We start from the raw sequence: 14,728 nt of genomic DNA, 5'->3' as shown, positions 1-14,728 counted from the left end.
CTATTTTCTTTAGCATATTAACCATAGTTATTTTGAAGTCCCCTCTGACAACTCCAAAATGTGAATCACCTGTATTCTATTTGTAGTGCCATTTTCTTTTCTTAGTTTTTGGTACTTGGCCCTTTGTTTGTTTTAAACCATGCCTCATATTGTCTGATAGAATGTGAACATCGGTATTCAAAATTGTTGGGGCTGGGCTTGGTGGCTCATGCCTGTAATCCTAGCATTTTGGGAGGCAAAGGGGGGCAGATCACTTGAGGCCAGGAGTTCGAGACCAGCCTGGCCAACGTGGCGAAACCCCGACTTTATTAAGAAAACAAAAATTAGCCAGGCACGGTGGCATGTGCCTGTAATCCCAGCTACTCAGGAGGCTGAGGCACCAGCTCTGTCTCAAAAACAAAAAATCCAAACAAAAAAACCATAATTATTGTCTCAGGATCATGTTATTTGCATTTTAAGAGAGTTAAGTTTTGTTCTAGAATGTTGGTTTATTACACTGATTCTGTTAAAGTTTGGTTTTAGATTTGCCTTTGCTCCTAGAAGTGGCTATTTAGGATCTCAGAGTGGATATATTGAGCAGAATCTTTTCACCTTAACCAGTCTTGAACCCTAACCTATTTCTTAGAGTATTGTGTTTCTGCTGAAATCTATACTCTGTTGTTCCTTTGTTTCTTAGAGTGTAATTCTGCTTTTGCACAATGTAGATGTTGACAAGTGTCTTAGAGAGCACTGCATGCAGATTTTAGCTCATTTTCTTCTGTTTTCTTCTCTCAGGGATTTTATCCCTCGAGTCCCAGCTACTGTGGCTGCCCTGACTTTAAACCTCTGTCTTTTCAGGACAGCCTGATTTCTGCTTTCTGTTAGAACTCTGCCCATGAGGCCAGGGATTGACATTGATAAATGCACCCAGGGAACAAATGTGGTTAAATGTGGAGCTCCCTGTGCTTCTTTTTTCAGAGATTATTCTTCATTGCCCTTTTAACAGTTGTTTTATACTGTAAAGTATTTGTTTTTTTTTTAAAACCTTTACGGTTATTTTTGGCAAGACAGTCAGAACCTCGCATCTCTGTCATGGCCAGGAATGGAATTCTAAGTCCATTTGTATTTTAATAGAATTGCCTTAGATTAATTGTATTCAGATAGAAGAAATGCTTTTTGAATCGCAGACTATCTATATATAAAGCATTGATTAGAATAATGAACTGTCTACATAAAAATGCTCCTACATAAACAAAAGACTTTCAAAATTGGATAATTTAATACATTTTACAAAGAAATGTCAGTTTGGTGGTATTTGCTTGGACATCAATATTTGAAGTGAATTCAGAATTCTAATTATATTTTGGTGAGATAGAATTTTTATAGATAGTGCCTAATTTAGTTTAAGCCCCGGTCAAAATTGCAATTAAATGAAAAGAGCCTTGAACTATTTTTCCTTTACAATTTTTATAAAATGTCTGAATTTTATCAGAGATAAGTGAATTTTTTTAGTAGACTTTTAATACTTTGTTTATTATTCTTTCTTTATAAATAGATGTAGTCTTATAAATTACTTACTATACTGTTCTTTCCTGAGGTTTTAAAAGAAAAAATTGGTCTTTTAATTGACAGATATTTGTCACTAGAGATGTATGGGTTAATTAAATAAATATATGTTGGTACTGAGAAATCATATACCAAAACTTTAATATACCATATTGACATTGTGAAAATGGGTTTCATCAAGCAGTATTATGATACAAAAAGTTGTTTAATAGAATTTTATCAATGATTAATATTTTGTGTATTGTTTAGGTGCATTGACATACAACAGAGCAACGAGGTAGAGAGGACACAAGCACTTCGATTAGTCAGAAAGGTATGCTCTATATGTGAGAGTAAAAGGCAAATTTATGGTTTTTATGTTAATATTTACATTTTTAGATTAGACTGTTTTGTGAAATCTTAAGATTAAAGACTAAACTTTTATTAAACATTTTTATTAAAGTTATATATTAAATAAATTCATTAAACTTTGAGGTAAACAAATATTTTGTGGAATTATTCTATGTGATTGGGTATAGCTAGGACAATATTTCTTATAAAATGTTTATTGTGAAGAATATTTCTTCCTTTAATAGACATGTAAATGTAGTTACCGCTTTGATAAGTTACTGAAGAAAGAGGATTACTTGCTCCCCATCCTGATTTTCTCTTTATTGCATACTTAGAGTTTATAGTATTAAATGGAAGTCACAAATAGTTAGAAATTCATTATTTTAAAGGTGAATTTGGATACAGTCTGTGGGCAGTTGCAATAAACAATTCAGGCCCTTGTACAGGATAAAAGGTCACAGCCTAAACTCCACAAGAGAGGGTGTTAAGGACAATCCATAATGCTTCTCATGAGAGGCCTTCAGGGAATGCTTTGTTGTTTTACTTGATAACCCTAATGGTGGAAGAAGAGAGTGAACTGAGAGTAAATTTGGTTGGGACACAGCCTGAGTGAGACAAGTATCCCTCATATTTCATCTTAATGTTCATGAGAATCATAAAGTATATGTTCATTTGCATAAAAAATCTAAAAATATTTACCAGTTGAATTTTTTAGTTCTTTTTTCCCTCTTCCTATCTTTCAATTCCATACAGGTTCCAAAATGGTATACTGTTCAATTTCTGTGTTAGCTAGGGTTCCCTCTTTTTCGCTTTTCTTACAATTGTCTACCTTTTGGTTAGTAATAGTACTCACAGGTGAACAAGTAAATGGATGAATTAAGTCTTAAAAGAAGTTTGAAATTCTACTAAGAATGATACTGGAGATAGATTAGGAGACTTGAACTGTTACACTAGGATTGTAATTTGACTTTTCAAATTCAGATTTTAAAAATGTATGGTTTTTATTTATACAATTCTTCCTTCTTCCATGACTGAGAATTCAGGATGAAACAAAATTTGTTTCAGAAGAACCTAGAACAATTTTTTCGTTATTTGGGTTATGTATGTCAGTATTTGTAATATTAGGAACTAAAATATATATTAATATATTTAAAATAATAAACACATTAATTACAAACATAAATAACATTTTTATGAAAACCATATTTTATTTTATTTTTTTCAATAATTTTTGGGGTACAGGTGGTTTTTGGTTACATGGAGACGTTATTTAGTGGTGATTGAGATTTTTGTGCCCCTGTCACCCACACAGTGTACACTGTACCCCATATGTAATCTTTTTATCCCTCACCTCCTCCCAAACTACCCCCACCTCCAGTCCCCAAAGTTCATTATATCATTCATATGCCTTTGCATCCTCATAGTTTAGCTCCCACTTAGAAGCAGGGAACATACAATATTTGGTTTTCCATTCCTGAGTTAATTTGACTTAGCATAATGGGCTCCGGCTCCATCTAAGTTGCTTCAAAAGACATTATTTCAATTGTTTATGGCTGACTAACATTCCATATTGTATATGGAATATTCCATAGTGTGTAATACCACATTTTCTTTATCCACTCATTGGTTGATGGGCACTTTGGAATGACTGTATTTTCCAAAAAATAATGAGAAGAGGGCTATTGTTTTAGAGTTTTGCAACTCTCTTTATCTTGATACACAAGTCATTTGGATTATCATATTTGCTTCTGCATTCAGTCTGTTTTAATAACACATGCGGTGAAACCCCTGTAAAACTTTAGTACACACTTCTGAGAAGATAAGAGTGAAAGGGACAAATGATATCTTTGTATTGCTATGCAGAATCTCTGAAAATATCTTAAGGACCCTCAGAATTTCCTGGTCTACACTTTGAGCATCATCGCTGTAGAGATTGCTGTCAGAAGAGAAGACAATTTCAAATGGATTCAGATAATTAAATTCAGTTTTGGATATTTTAGTAAATGTTTTACTTCAATTTTGTATTTTTGCAAAAGTTAAAATTTAAAGTAGCTCAGGTCTTAATTGCTCAAAAATAATTCATTAGCAGCATAACAAAAATATCATTTCATTTGGTTGTCTTCTGAGATGCAGAGTAGTTGACTCATATACCATTTTGAATCCTAGAACAGGAAAATTGCTGATATTTGGTGGTGGAATATAGAATCAGAGGAAGAATTGTGGCACAGGACTTTTCCTTGGTTTACGCTAAAAGAATTAGATGAGAGCACATTTGCCGAACGAACAGTGGCCTCTATTGGCCAGAGAAACTATAATTTCATTAGTGCTTTTAGCATCTGAAGCACCCTTTTTTTTTTTTTTTTTTTTTTAAAGTAAAACTTTGGCAGCTGTACTACAGGTTGAGTATTCCTTTTCCACAATGCTTGGGACCTGAAGTTATTTCCCATTTTGGATTTTTTTGGGTTTTGGAATATTTGTGTGTATACGAGAAGATATCTTGTGAATGAGAAGACTTAAATCTAAACACAGAATTTATTTATGCTTCGTATACACTTTGTACACATATCCTGAAGTTAATTTTGTATAATTTTTTTTTTTTTTTGAGACGGAGTCTCGCTCTGTCACCCAGGCTGGAGTGCAGTGGCGCCATCTCGGCTCACTGCAGGCTCCACCTCCCGGGTTCACGCCATTATCCTGCCTCAGCCTCCCCAGTAGCTGGGACTACAGGCGCCCACCACCACACCCAGCTAATTTTTTTTTTTTTAATTTTTGTTTTTAGTAGAGACGGCGTTTCACCATGTTAGCCAGGATGGTTTTAATCTCCCGACCTCGTGATCTGCCTGCCTCGGCCTCCCAAAGTGCTGGGATTATAGGCATGAGCCACTACACCCAGCCAATTTTGTGTAATATTTTTAAGAATTTTGTGCATGAAACAAAGTTTATGTACATTGAACCATCAGAAAGCAAAATTGTCAGATGTTGAATTTTCTACTTCTGGCTCATGTCAGTGCTCGGAAAGTTTGTGATTTTGGAGCATTTTGGATTTTTGGATTAGGGATGCTCAACCTGCAGTAGAAATTAATGTTTAATATTATAATTACTATATCACTGAATTTTTTTGTATGCATTCCCAAAAGTTAAAATTTGTAATAAAAGTATTAGTCTATTATATTTTAAAAGATAAGGAAAAACATTTTTTGCTTTAGGATAACTTACGCTATGAATAATTAAGGAATTCTTATGTTACTTTTTCTCTTATTTTACTCATCTCATTCATTTGGAAATGTTTTGTCTGCTTTTTTCTTTTCCATGTCTCTGATTTCCCCCTTCCAATGCAGGCAGCTCTTTTGTGGCTTTATTTCTCTCATTTTTAATGTAATTTTTCCACTAGTCAGTTGTTACTGTTCTTTTCTTAATCTTATTTAAATTCTACTTGCCGTCTACCTAATTTGAAGTGTCTTTTTTTCATATATAATTTCTTTATTCATGTAATAAGGAATTAATACCACAAACTTTTTACATTTGGAAGAGATTCATTGACTGGAATCTCATGCCCTTGATACGTAGCAAGATAGTGGCAAAGCCAGAGCAAGAACCCTCTTCTCCGAAGTTTCCAAACCTACATTGGCCCATGAGTTTGAAGTTCAACCTGCCTACTTTGGCCTTCAGAGCCCAGTTTTGGTCCAGCCAACCATTTCTATCTGACATGTCTTATGCCACCATGTGTAGGCAAACTACCCACCACTACTACCACAATTGTTACTTCCTTCCTACTCTTTTCATGTTCAGCCCTTCTCACCTTACATTGATCTTCTAGTCTCAGCTCAAATATTAGTTATACCCCTTAGGTAACTCAGTGCTTCTCTAATTCCTTTGTGTCAGTTCCACAAATACATTACCTAGTCAGGATCTTCAATTTGTTTTATATGTCTGTCCTGTCATGCCAGAAGAGATTATTAAACTTTTACAGTTTTAACAGTGACTGCATTCTATGGCTTCTCCCTTATTGAGCATTCACTGGTTTATGAAGAAAGCATTCTCTGATTTGCACACAGTTTAAGGTTTCTTTGCATATATTTCCTGGAAAATAAGAAGAGTGATTTTATTTGTAAAAATTTTATGTATCTATTTCATAGCACAATCTGGTGAATTAAGTATATGTTTACTAGACATAAGATTTATATAGAATTTTATACTTGAAACTTTAGAAATTATCTGTTCATACATATCTTCATTTTACGAATGAGGAAATTGAGGCATAGAGAGGCTTGGTTTAGCCAAGGTAGCGTAGTTTATTATAGTAGACTTCAGTCTAAAAACCATTTTGCCTGGTTTTTCAGCAAAATATTTTACAGAATATATTACATGCATTTTGCTGTTCGGAGAAATTTTCTTACAAGCTCCTTATAAGAATAGTAATAGATCAGAAAGTATTAAAAGATAACTTAATGTCATAAAATGTTAGAATTCTTTCACCCAGGAATATCGATTTCCTATACTTCCTATACCTCCTTCCTTCTCCCTTTCTTTCTCTCCTTTTTCAGTTAATTGAAAAAAACTGACTTAGAAATGAATATGAAAGCTTTTGTAGATTCTACAATTATTGGAGATATGTTTGTTTTATGGTTGTAGAACTGTTGTATAATTTCAGGTGAACTTTGTAATATGTCTTTAAAATACTGCTTAAATGACAAACCACTTACAACTACTAATCAAACAGATCTTTCTTTTGATCCTCTATAAGACTTACTTGTGTATCTTTTATTTGGTGATGATGGTATATGGAGAGATGGTCAGGATCATAAAAGTGCAGTAGTATATTGACTACTATTGTCACCTCTGGTTTACTTTGTCTAGGTACTGAAAAACTGTTTAAGATTTAGTCCCTATTCTAGAATAATTTAAAATCTCAGAAACATTTGGTCAATGAATTTATGGTCTGTAAGAAAAAATCTAACACATTTTCCATAGTAATGGCTATTAACATTTGTTGCATCAATTATTAGTTATATTAATATTTTGAAATATCCATAAGAAGCAGAAGATTAAAATTGGTACCTAGATCTTATTCTGGATCTTATTCTATGTTATTAACTATTTCAGTTTGGACAAAATAGGTTTAAGAAATGTATTACTAAAGTAACTTCTTTTTCTGATTCCTTCTCTTACAGATGATTACTGTGAATGCTTCCTTGTTTCCTAGTTCTGTAACCAACTCATTAATTGCGGTTGGAAATGATGGACTTCAAGAAAGAGACAGAATGGTCCGAGCATGCATTGCCATTATCTGTGAACTAGGTCAGAATTTTTTTCAAGTAACAAAAATGTAATATTTTAGAAAGGATATCTAACATTTGATATATATGTATTTTATTATACTTTAAGTTCTACGATACATGTGCAGAATGTGTAGGTTTGTTAATAGGTATACACGTGCCATGGTGGTTTGCTGTACCCATCAACTTGTCATATACATTAGGTATTTCTAATGCTATCCCTCCCCTAACCCCCCAACAGGCCCCAGTGTGTGATGTTCCCCTCCCTGTGCTCATATGTTCTCATTGTTCAACTCCCACTTATGAGTGAGAACATGCAGTGTTTAGTTTTCTGCCCCTGTGTTATTTTGCTGAGAATGATAGTTTCCAGCTTCATCTATGTCCCTGCAAATGACATGAACTCATCCTTTTCTAATGGCTGCATAGTATTCCATGGTGTATATGTGCCACGTTTTCTTTATCTAGTCTGTCATTGATGGGCATTTGGGGTGGTTCCAAACCTTTTCTATTGTGAACAGTGCTGCAATAAACATGTGTGCATGTGCATGTGTCTTTATAGTACAATGAGTTGTAAATATACCCAATAATGGGATTGCTGGGTCAAATGGTATTTCTGGTTCTAGATACTTGAGGAATCACCACACTCTTCTTCCACAATGGTTGAACTAATTTACACTCCAACCAACAGTGTGAAAGTGTTCCTATTTCTTCATATCCTCTCTAGCATCTATTGGTTCCTGACTTTTTAATGATTGCCATTCTAACTGGGGTGAGATGGTATTTCATTGTGGTTTTGATTTGCATTTCTTTAATGATCAATGGTGATGAGCTTTTTTTCATATGTTTGTTGGCCACATAAATGTCTTCTTTTGAGAAGTGTCCGTTCATATCCTTTGCCCACTTTTTGATGGGGTTGTCTTTTACTTGTAAATTTAAGTTCCTTGTAGATTCTGGATATTAGTCCTTTGTTAGATGGATAGATTGTAAAAAATTTTTCCCATTCTGTAGGTTGCCTGTTGACTCTGATGATTGTTTCTTTTACTGTGCAAAAGCTCTTTAGTTTAATTAGATCCCATTTATCAATTTTGGCTTTTGTTGCCATTGATTTTGGTGTTTTAGTCATGAAGTCTTTGCCCATCCCTATGTCCTGAATGGTATTACCTAGGTTTTTTCTAGGGTTTTTATGGTTTTAGGTCTTTAATCCATCTCGAGTTAATTTTTGTGTAAGGTGTGAAAAGGGGGTCCAGTTTCATTTTTCTGCATATGGCTAACCAGTTTTCCTAACACCAATTTTAAATAGGGAATCCTTTCCCCATTGCTTATTTTTGTCAGGTTTGTCAAAAATCAGATGGTTGTAGATGTGTGATGTTATTTCTGAGGGCTCTGTTCTGTTCTATTGGTCTGTGTATTTGTTTTGGTACCAGTACCATGCTATTTTGGTTACTGTAGCCTTGTAGTATATAGTTTGAAGTCAGGTGGCGTGATGCTTCCAGCTTTGTTTTTTTTGTTTAGGATTATCTTGGCTATATGGGGTCTTTTTTGGTTCCATATGAAATTTAAAGTAGTTTTTTCCAATTCTGTGAAGAAAGTCAGTGGTAGCTTGATGGGGATAGCATTGAATCTATAAATCGATTTGGGCAGTATGGTCATTTTCACGGTACTGATTCTTCCTATCCGTGAACATGGAATGTTCTTCCATTTGTTTGTGTTCTCTCTTATTTCCTTGAGCAGTGGTTTGTAGTTCTCCTTGAAGAGTCCTTCACCTCCCTTGCAAGTTGTATTCCTAGGCATTTTATTCTCTTATGTAGCAACTGTTAATGGGAGTTCACTCATTATTTGGCTCTCTGTTTGTCTATTATTGGTGTATAGGAATGCTTGTGATTTTTGCACATTGATTTTATATCCTGAGACTTTGGAAGGAGACCCATCTCATGTGCAAAGACACACATAAGCTCAAAATAAAGGAATGGGGGAATATTTACTAAGCAAATGGAAAGCAAAAGAAGCATGGGTTGCAGTCCTAGTCTCTGATAAAATAAACTTTAAACCAGCAAAGATCAGAAACGACAAAGAAGGGCATTACATAATGGTAAAGGGATCCAAGCAACAAGAAGAGCTAACTATCCTAAATATATATGCACCCAATACAGGAGCACCCAGATTCATAAAGCAAGTTCTTAGAGACCTACAAAGAGACTTAGACTCCCACACAACAATAGTCGGAGACTTGAACTCTCCACTAGACCACTAGCCAGACTAATAAGAAAAGAGAGAAGAATCAAATAGATGCAAAAAAAAAAAAAAAATGGTAAAGGGGATATCACCACCAATCCCACAATATAAACACTTCTACGCAAATAAACTTGAAAATCTAGAAGAAATGGATAAATTCCTGGACACATACACCCTCCCAAGACTAAATCAAGAAGAAGTTGAATCCTTGAATAAACCAATAACAAGTTCTGAAATTGAGGCAGTAATTAATAGTCTACCAACCAATAAAAGCCCAGAACCAGATGGATTCACAGCTGAATTCTACCAGAGGTACAAAGAGGAGCTGGTACCATGCCTTCTGACACTATTCCAAACAACAGAAAAAGTAGGACTCCTTCCTAATTATTTTTTGAGGCCAGCACCCTCCTGATACCAAAACCTGGCAGAGACACAACAACAAAAAGAAAATTTCAGACTAATATCCCTGATGAAAATTGATGTGAAAATCTTCAATAAAATCGTGGCAAACCAAATCCGGCAGCACATCAAAAAGCTTATCCACCATGATCAAGTCGGCCACATCCCTGGGATGCAAGGCTGGCTCAATGTATGCAAATCAGTACACGTAATCCATCACATAAACAGAACCAATGACAAAATCCACATGATTATCTCAGTGGATGCAGAAAAAGCGTTCAGTAAAATATTCAACACCCCTTCATGCTAAAAACTCTCAGTAAACTATGTATTGATTGAATGTATTCCAAAATAATAAGAGCTATTTATGACAAATCCACAGTCAATATCATACTGAATGGGCAAAAGCTGGAAGCATTCCCTTTGAAAACTGGCGGAAGACAAAGATGCCCTCTGTCCGCCGGGCGCGGTAGCTCACGCCTGTAATCCCAGCACTTTGGGAGGCTGAGGCGGGCGGATCACGAGGTCAGGAGATTGAGACCTGGCTAAGACGGTGAAACCCCGTCTTTACTAAAAATGCAAAAAATTAGCCGGGCGTAGCGACGGGTGCCTGTAGTCCCAGTTACTTGGGAGGCTGAGGCAGGAGAATGGCGTGAACCCGGGAGGCGGAGCTTGCAGTGAGCCGAGATCGTACCACTGCACTCCAGCCTGGACGACTGAGCGAGACTCTGTCTCAAAAAAAAAAAAAAAAAAAAAAAAGATACCTTCTGTCACCACTCCTATACAACATAGTATTGGAAGTTCTGGCCAGGGCAAACAGGCAAGAGAAAGAAAGAAAGGGTATTCAAATAGGAAGAGAAGAAGACAAATCGTCTCTATTTGCAGATGATATGATTGGATATATAACATTTTTAAGGCCTTTAATACATGAATTCTTTATTGTTACAAAAATATGAAAAAGCACATTTCTGGTAGGGAAGTAGAGAACTTGTGATTTAACAAAAAATTTCAATGTGACGTTAAAATTCTATAAATTTTAAACTTTTCTTCATCATTAAGTTAGCATAGGAATTGTCTAAATTCCAGTAATATTATATGATAGAATCTACTAAAGTCTGGCTGTCTAACATTAGTTATTCTGTATGTTTGTGTTAGTTCATTTTCACACTATTATGAAGAACTACCTGAGACTGGGTAATTTATGAAGAAAAAAGGTTTATTTGACTCACAGTTCTGCATGACTTGGGAGGCCTCAGGAAACTTAAAATTGTGGCAGAAGGCGATGGAAGTGAGGCATGTCTTACATAGCAGCAGGAGAAAGAGCGAAGGGGAAGTGCCACTTTTAAACCTTCAGATCTCGTGAGATTCACTATCACGAGAGTATCATGGAGAAAACTGCCCCATAATCCAGTCACCTCCCACCAGGTCCCTTCCTCGACACGTGGGTCCAATTTGAGATGAGATTTGGGTGGGACACAGAGCCAAACCATATCATTCTTGATGTGGGTTAAAAACAGTAAACAATCCAATATGCCTAATAATAATAAACTCGAGGCCAGACGTGGTGGCTTAGACCTGTAACCCCAGCACTTTGTGAGGCCAAAGTGGGCGGATCACGAGGTCAAGAGATCGAGACCATCCTGGCCAACCAACATGGAGAAACCCCGTCTCTACTTTAAAAAGAAAAAAAAAAGCTACGCCTGTAGCCCCAGCTACTCAGGAGGCTGAAGTAGGAGAATCGCTTGAACTTGGGAGGCGGAGGTTGTGGTAAGCCAAGATCACGCCACTGCACTCCAGCCTGGGTGATAGAGCTTGAGTGTGTATCCAAAAAAAAAAAAAAAACCAACAACAACATATTTTAAATGTTCAGCCTCACTTATTATCAAAGAAATATAATTTTAAGTGACAAGAAAAGATATTTTTTCCACCACCTAAAGTAGGAATGGTGTTGGTTACATTCCCTCTTGAGATGATAAATAACAAAAGTTTAAGCTAAAAAAAAAAAAGAAAAGAGAACCAAAACCTACCATTGAGGATTTTTTTTTAAAAAAGACCACAATATTTGTTGATTTAGAGACAAGAGTCAGAACTGTGATTAGGGAAATTTAAAAAAAAAAAAAAAATAGTGAAACTTGACTGTGTGCCAATCGGTAGGACTGCCTGGGTGCCTGGAAAGCTATACTCAAAGTTAATTTTTCATTATAAAGTGCATTATAATTAAACAGAAAATAAATGAGTGAGCCAGTATAACTCAAGAAATACCAAGAGAAGAAAAAAAATCCACTTCATGTTAAGCAGATGGAGAAAAACCAACATAACTAGAAGTCTTAATTAATGAACAAGATAGATTATGTAATCTAAATTGTTAATTGGAATAAGAAAGTAAAATCCACAAATGTTTAGAAAACCCAAAGGTTTGAAATACAAAAGATTAATAAGGAAATGAAGAGAATATTTTTTATGTGTATTTGGAAACTTAATAAAATGAATGGATTTTCAGGATAAATTTTAATTTCCGGTTACTCACAAATTGTAAAATACAAATAGCTCAAAAGCTATAGAAGTATTTGAAAACATTTATGAAAAAATTGCTTCAAAAAACCTCATCCCGGTACTTTTGTTTAAAAAAAAAAAAACAGGTAATTCCTACATAGTGTAATCTGATTTAGAGCGTTAAAAAGATACAAATTTCTTTTTTTTTGTTTTTTTGTTTTTGAGATGGAGCCTCATTCTGCCACTAGGGTGGAGCGCAGTGGCACGATCTCAGGCTCACTGCAGCCTCCGCCTCCTGGGTTCAAGCAATTCTCCTGCCTCAGCCTCCCAAGTAGCTGGGACTACAGGCACCTGCCACCACGCGCAGCTAATTTTTTTTTTTGTATTTTCAGTAGAGACGGGGTTTTACCATGTTGGCCAGGATGGTCTCCATCTTTTGACCTTGTGATCCACCCGCCTCAGCCTCCCAAAGTGCTGGGATTACAGGCATGAGCCACCGCACCTACAAATTTCTTATTATGTAACTAGCATTTTATGTACATGTACACAGATACACATATACCTAGATAGATAGATAATTAGAAGGCTACTTTGTTAGCATTCAAGAATATTTATCTCAAATCAACAATCAATGCTATTCTTAATGGTGAATTTCTACCAATACCACATCCTTGTAGCTATTAGCATTATTTTAAAACTTTTAGCCAGGTTATTAGCCAAAATAATAAAATATGTGTATATATTGGAAAGGAGACAGTATTACTTTGTAGATGGTATCTTCTATATAAAAAAACTCAAGTAAAAACCAACTTCATTTTACGTAGTAGGACTATGTGAAAACACAGATTTGACAGATTTTTGTGTTTCAACAATAATCAGTAATTAGAAAAAGCAATACAATTTTTAAAGTAGAAAAGAAAATATATAAGACAAATTTTATAAGAACTGCGTATGACTTGTTTGTGTGTTTGGGGAGTACTTTTGACTTTGTCAAATTGATTCTTAAGAAGACACAGCTAATCTGTAAGGGTACAAATGAGAACGGTGGCGGCCTGTGCAGTGGAGGAGGACTCACTAGAAAGTAATGTGAGAGATCTTTTTAGGATAATGAGAGTTCTGTATGTTGAGTGGACATCTTTGGAGCAAGAAATTTCTGTTTAATAAAAATATAGAGAAATCAAATACACCATTTTAAACAAAATCTGAAGTTAAATCACAGATGAAAGATTTGAGACAGATAAATGGCTAATATCCCTACCTTATAAAGAACTCCCTGCAATTGATAGGAAAAAAAAGCCATTCTAGTATTATATGGACAAAGGGTATGAAAAGACAATCCAAAGATATTTTAAAAATCAGGTTTTGGTTTTGGGGAAGTATATTCAGTGACTCTTTATCCACTTGTCCTTTTATCTACCTGTTCTTATAAATGTTGTTATTAGAAAGTTTTTCAAGTCAGAAAGGCAATTAAATTTTAAAGCCCAGATTTTTTATTACTTTTAATAATTACCCCAAATATAATATGTTAAGTTTTTCTCTTTTATTTTAGCACTTCAGAATCCAGAGGTGGTGGCCCTTCGAGGTGGACTAAACACCATCTTGAAAAATGTGATCGATTGCCAATTAAGTCGAATAAATGAGGCCCTAATTACTACAATTTTGCACCTTCTTAATCATCCAAAGACTCGACAGTATGTGCGAGCAGATGTAGAATTAGAGGTAGGAACTTTAATATTCTTTTCTAGTTTTAAAATATGATTATAAATGTATACTTTTACTTTGAAGTACTAAATTCTATAGATGCAGTACTACATTAATTATCAAACCTAAATTAGCCAAGACTGATTTGTTCCCAGCTCTATTTTACAGATCATTCAGTTTGGACTGAATTGAAAACATTACTCTTAATAATATTTCATCAATGTGTAAAGTAAATTTTATTTTTGTATTATATATGAAAAGTTTATGAACCAAATTAGAGTACAAATAAAGTTATGTAAGAAATTTACTTATTTAACATTACCATTTGCTTTTAAGGCCTTTAGTACATTGTGAATAGCTCCTGCCAGTTATGCAATATGAAACGTACTAAAATTATCTGAAGTTGGAAGCACTTTGTTAGCAACTAATTATATCTACTAGAAAGAAAGCATATATGTATATTTTGTAAATACCTTTTAAATTTTTTACTGATTCAAGTAGGGTTTATTACAGTTACTCAAACGTAATAAGGCTACTGTATACTTTTCTTTATAAGAAAGTATGTAGGGGAGGTTGGAACAGAATTATGCACTATATTATAGTTTCTTCCTGTGCATGTATTGCATTGTTGTCTTTTGAATATAGTATTTGGAGTCAGTTTAAATCAAGGATTTGTTTGTATTTAGATATGAAATCATATGTGATATAAATGATTGATTGTCCCCTAATTTGTTTTTCCAAATCATTTTTTG

The 14,728-nt window shown here is 34.8% G+C and overlaps 1 protein-coding gene across 2 annotated transcripts in view; it reads left to right on the top strand.

Annotated features, from left to right (window-relative positions):
- Positions 1–14,728, top strand: part of RICTOR (RPTOR independent companion of MTOR, complex 2) — an 80,474-nt gene that overhangs the window by 23,016 nt on the left and 42,730 nt on the right. For both annotated transcript variants that reach the window (XM_011944395.1, XM_011944394.1), the window contains exons 4-6: positions 1,795–1,858; positions 7,047–7,173; positions 13,825–13,994. In XM_011944395.1, the coding sequence (XP_011799785.1) occupies positions 1,795–1,858; positions 7,047–7,173; positions 13,825–13,994 (361 nt within the window). The remainder of the gene's footprint in view (positions 1–1,794; positions 1,859–7,046; positions 7,174–13,824; positions 13,995–14,728) is intronic.

The sequence above is a fragment of the Colobus angolensis genome, unplaced genomic scaffold (assembly GCF_000951035.1).
Source record: "Colobus angolensis palliatus isolate OR3802 unplaced genomic scaffold, Cang.pa_1.0 Scaffold230, whole genome shotgun sequence".
Taxonomy (NCBI): domain Eukaryota; kingdom Metazoa; phylum Chordata; class Mammalia; order Primates; family Cercopithecidae; genus Colobus; species Colobus angolensis.
Note: the sequence above shows the minus strand (reverse complement) of the source record. Positions and strands in the feature narration are given on the sequence as shown.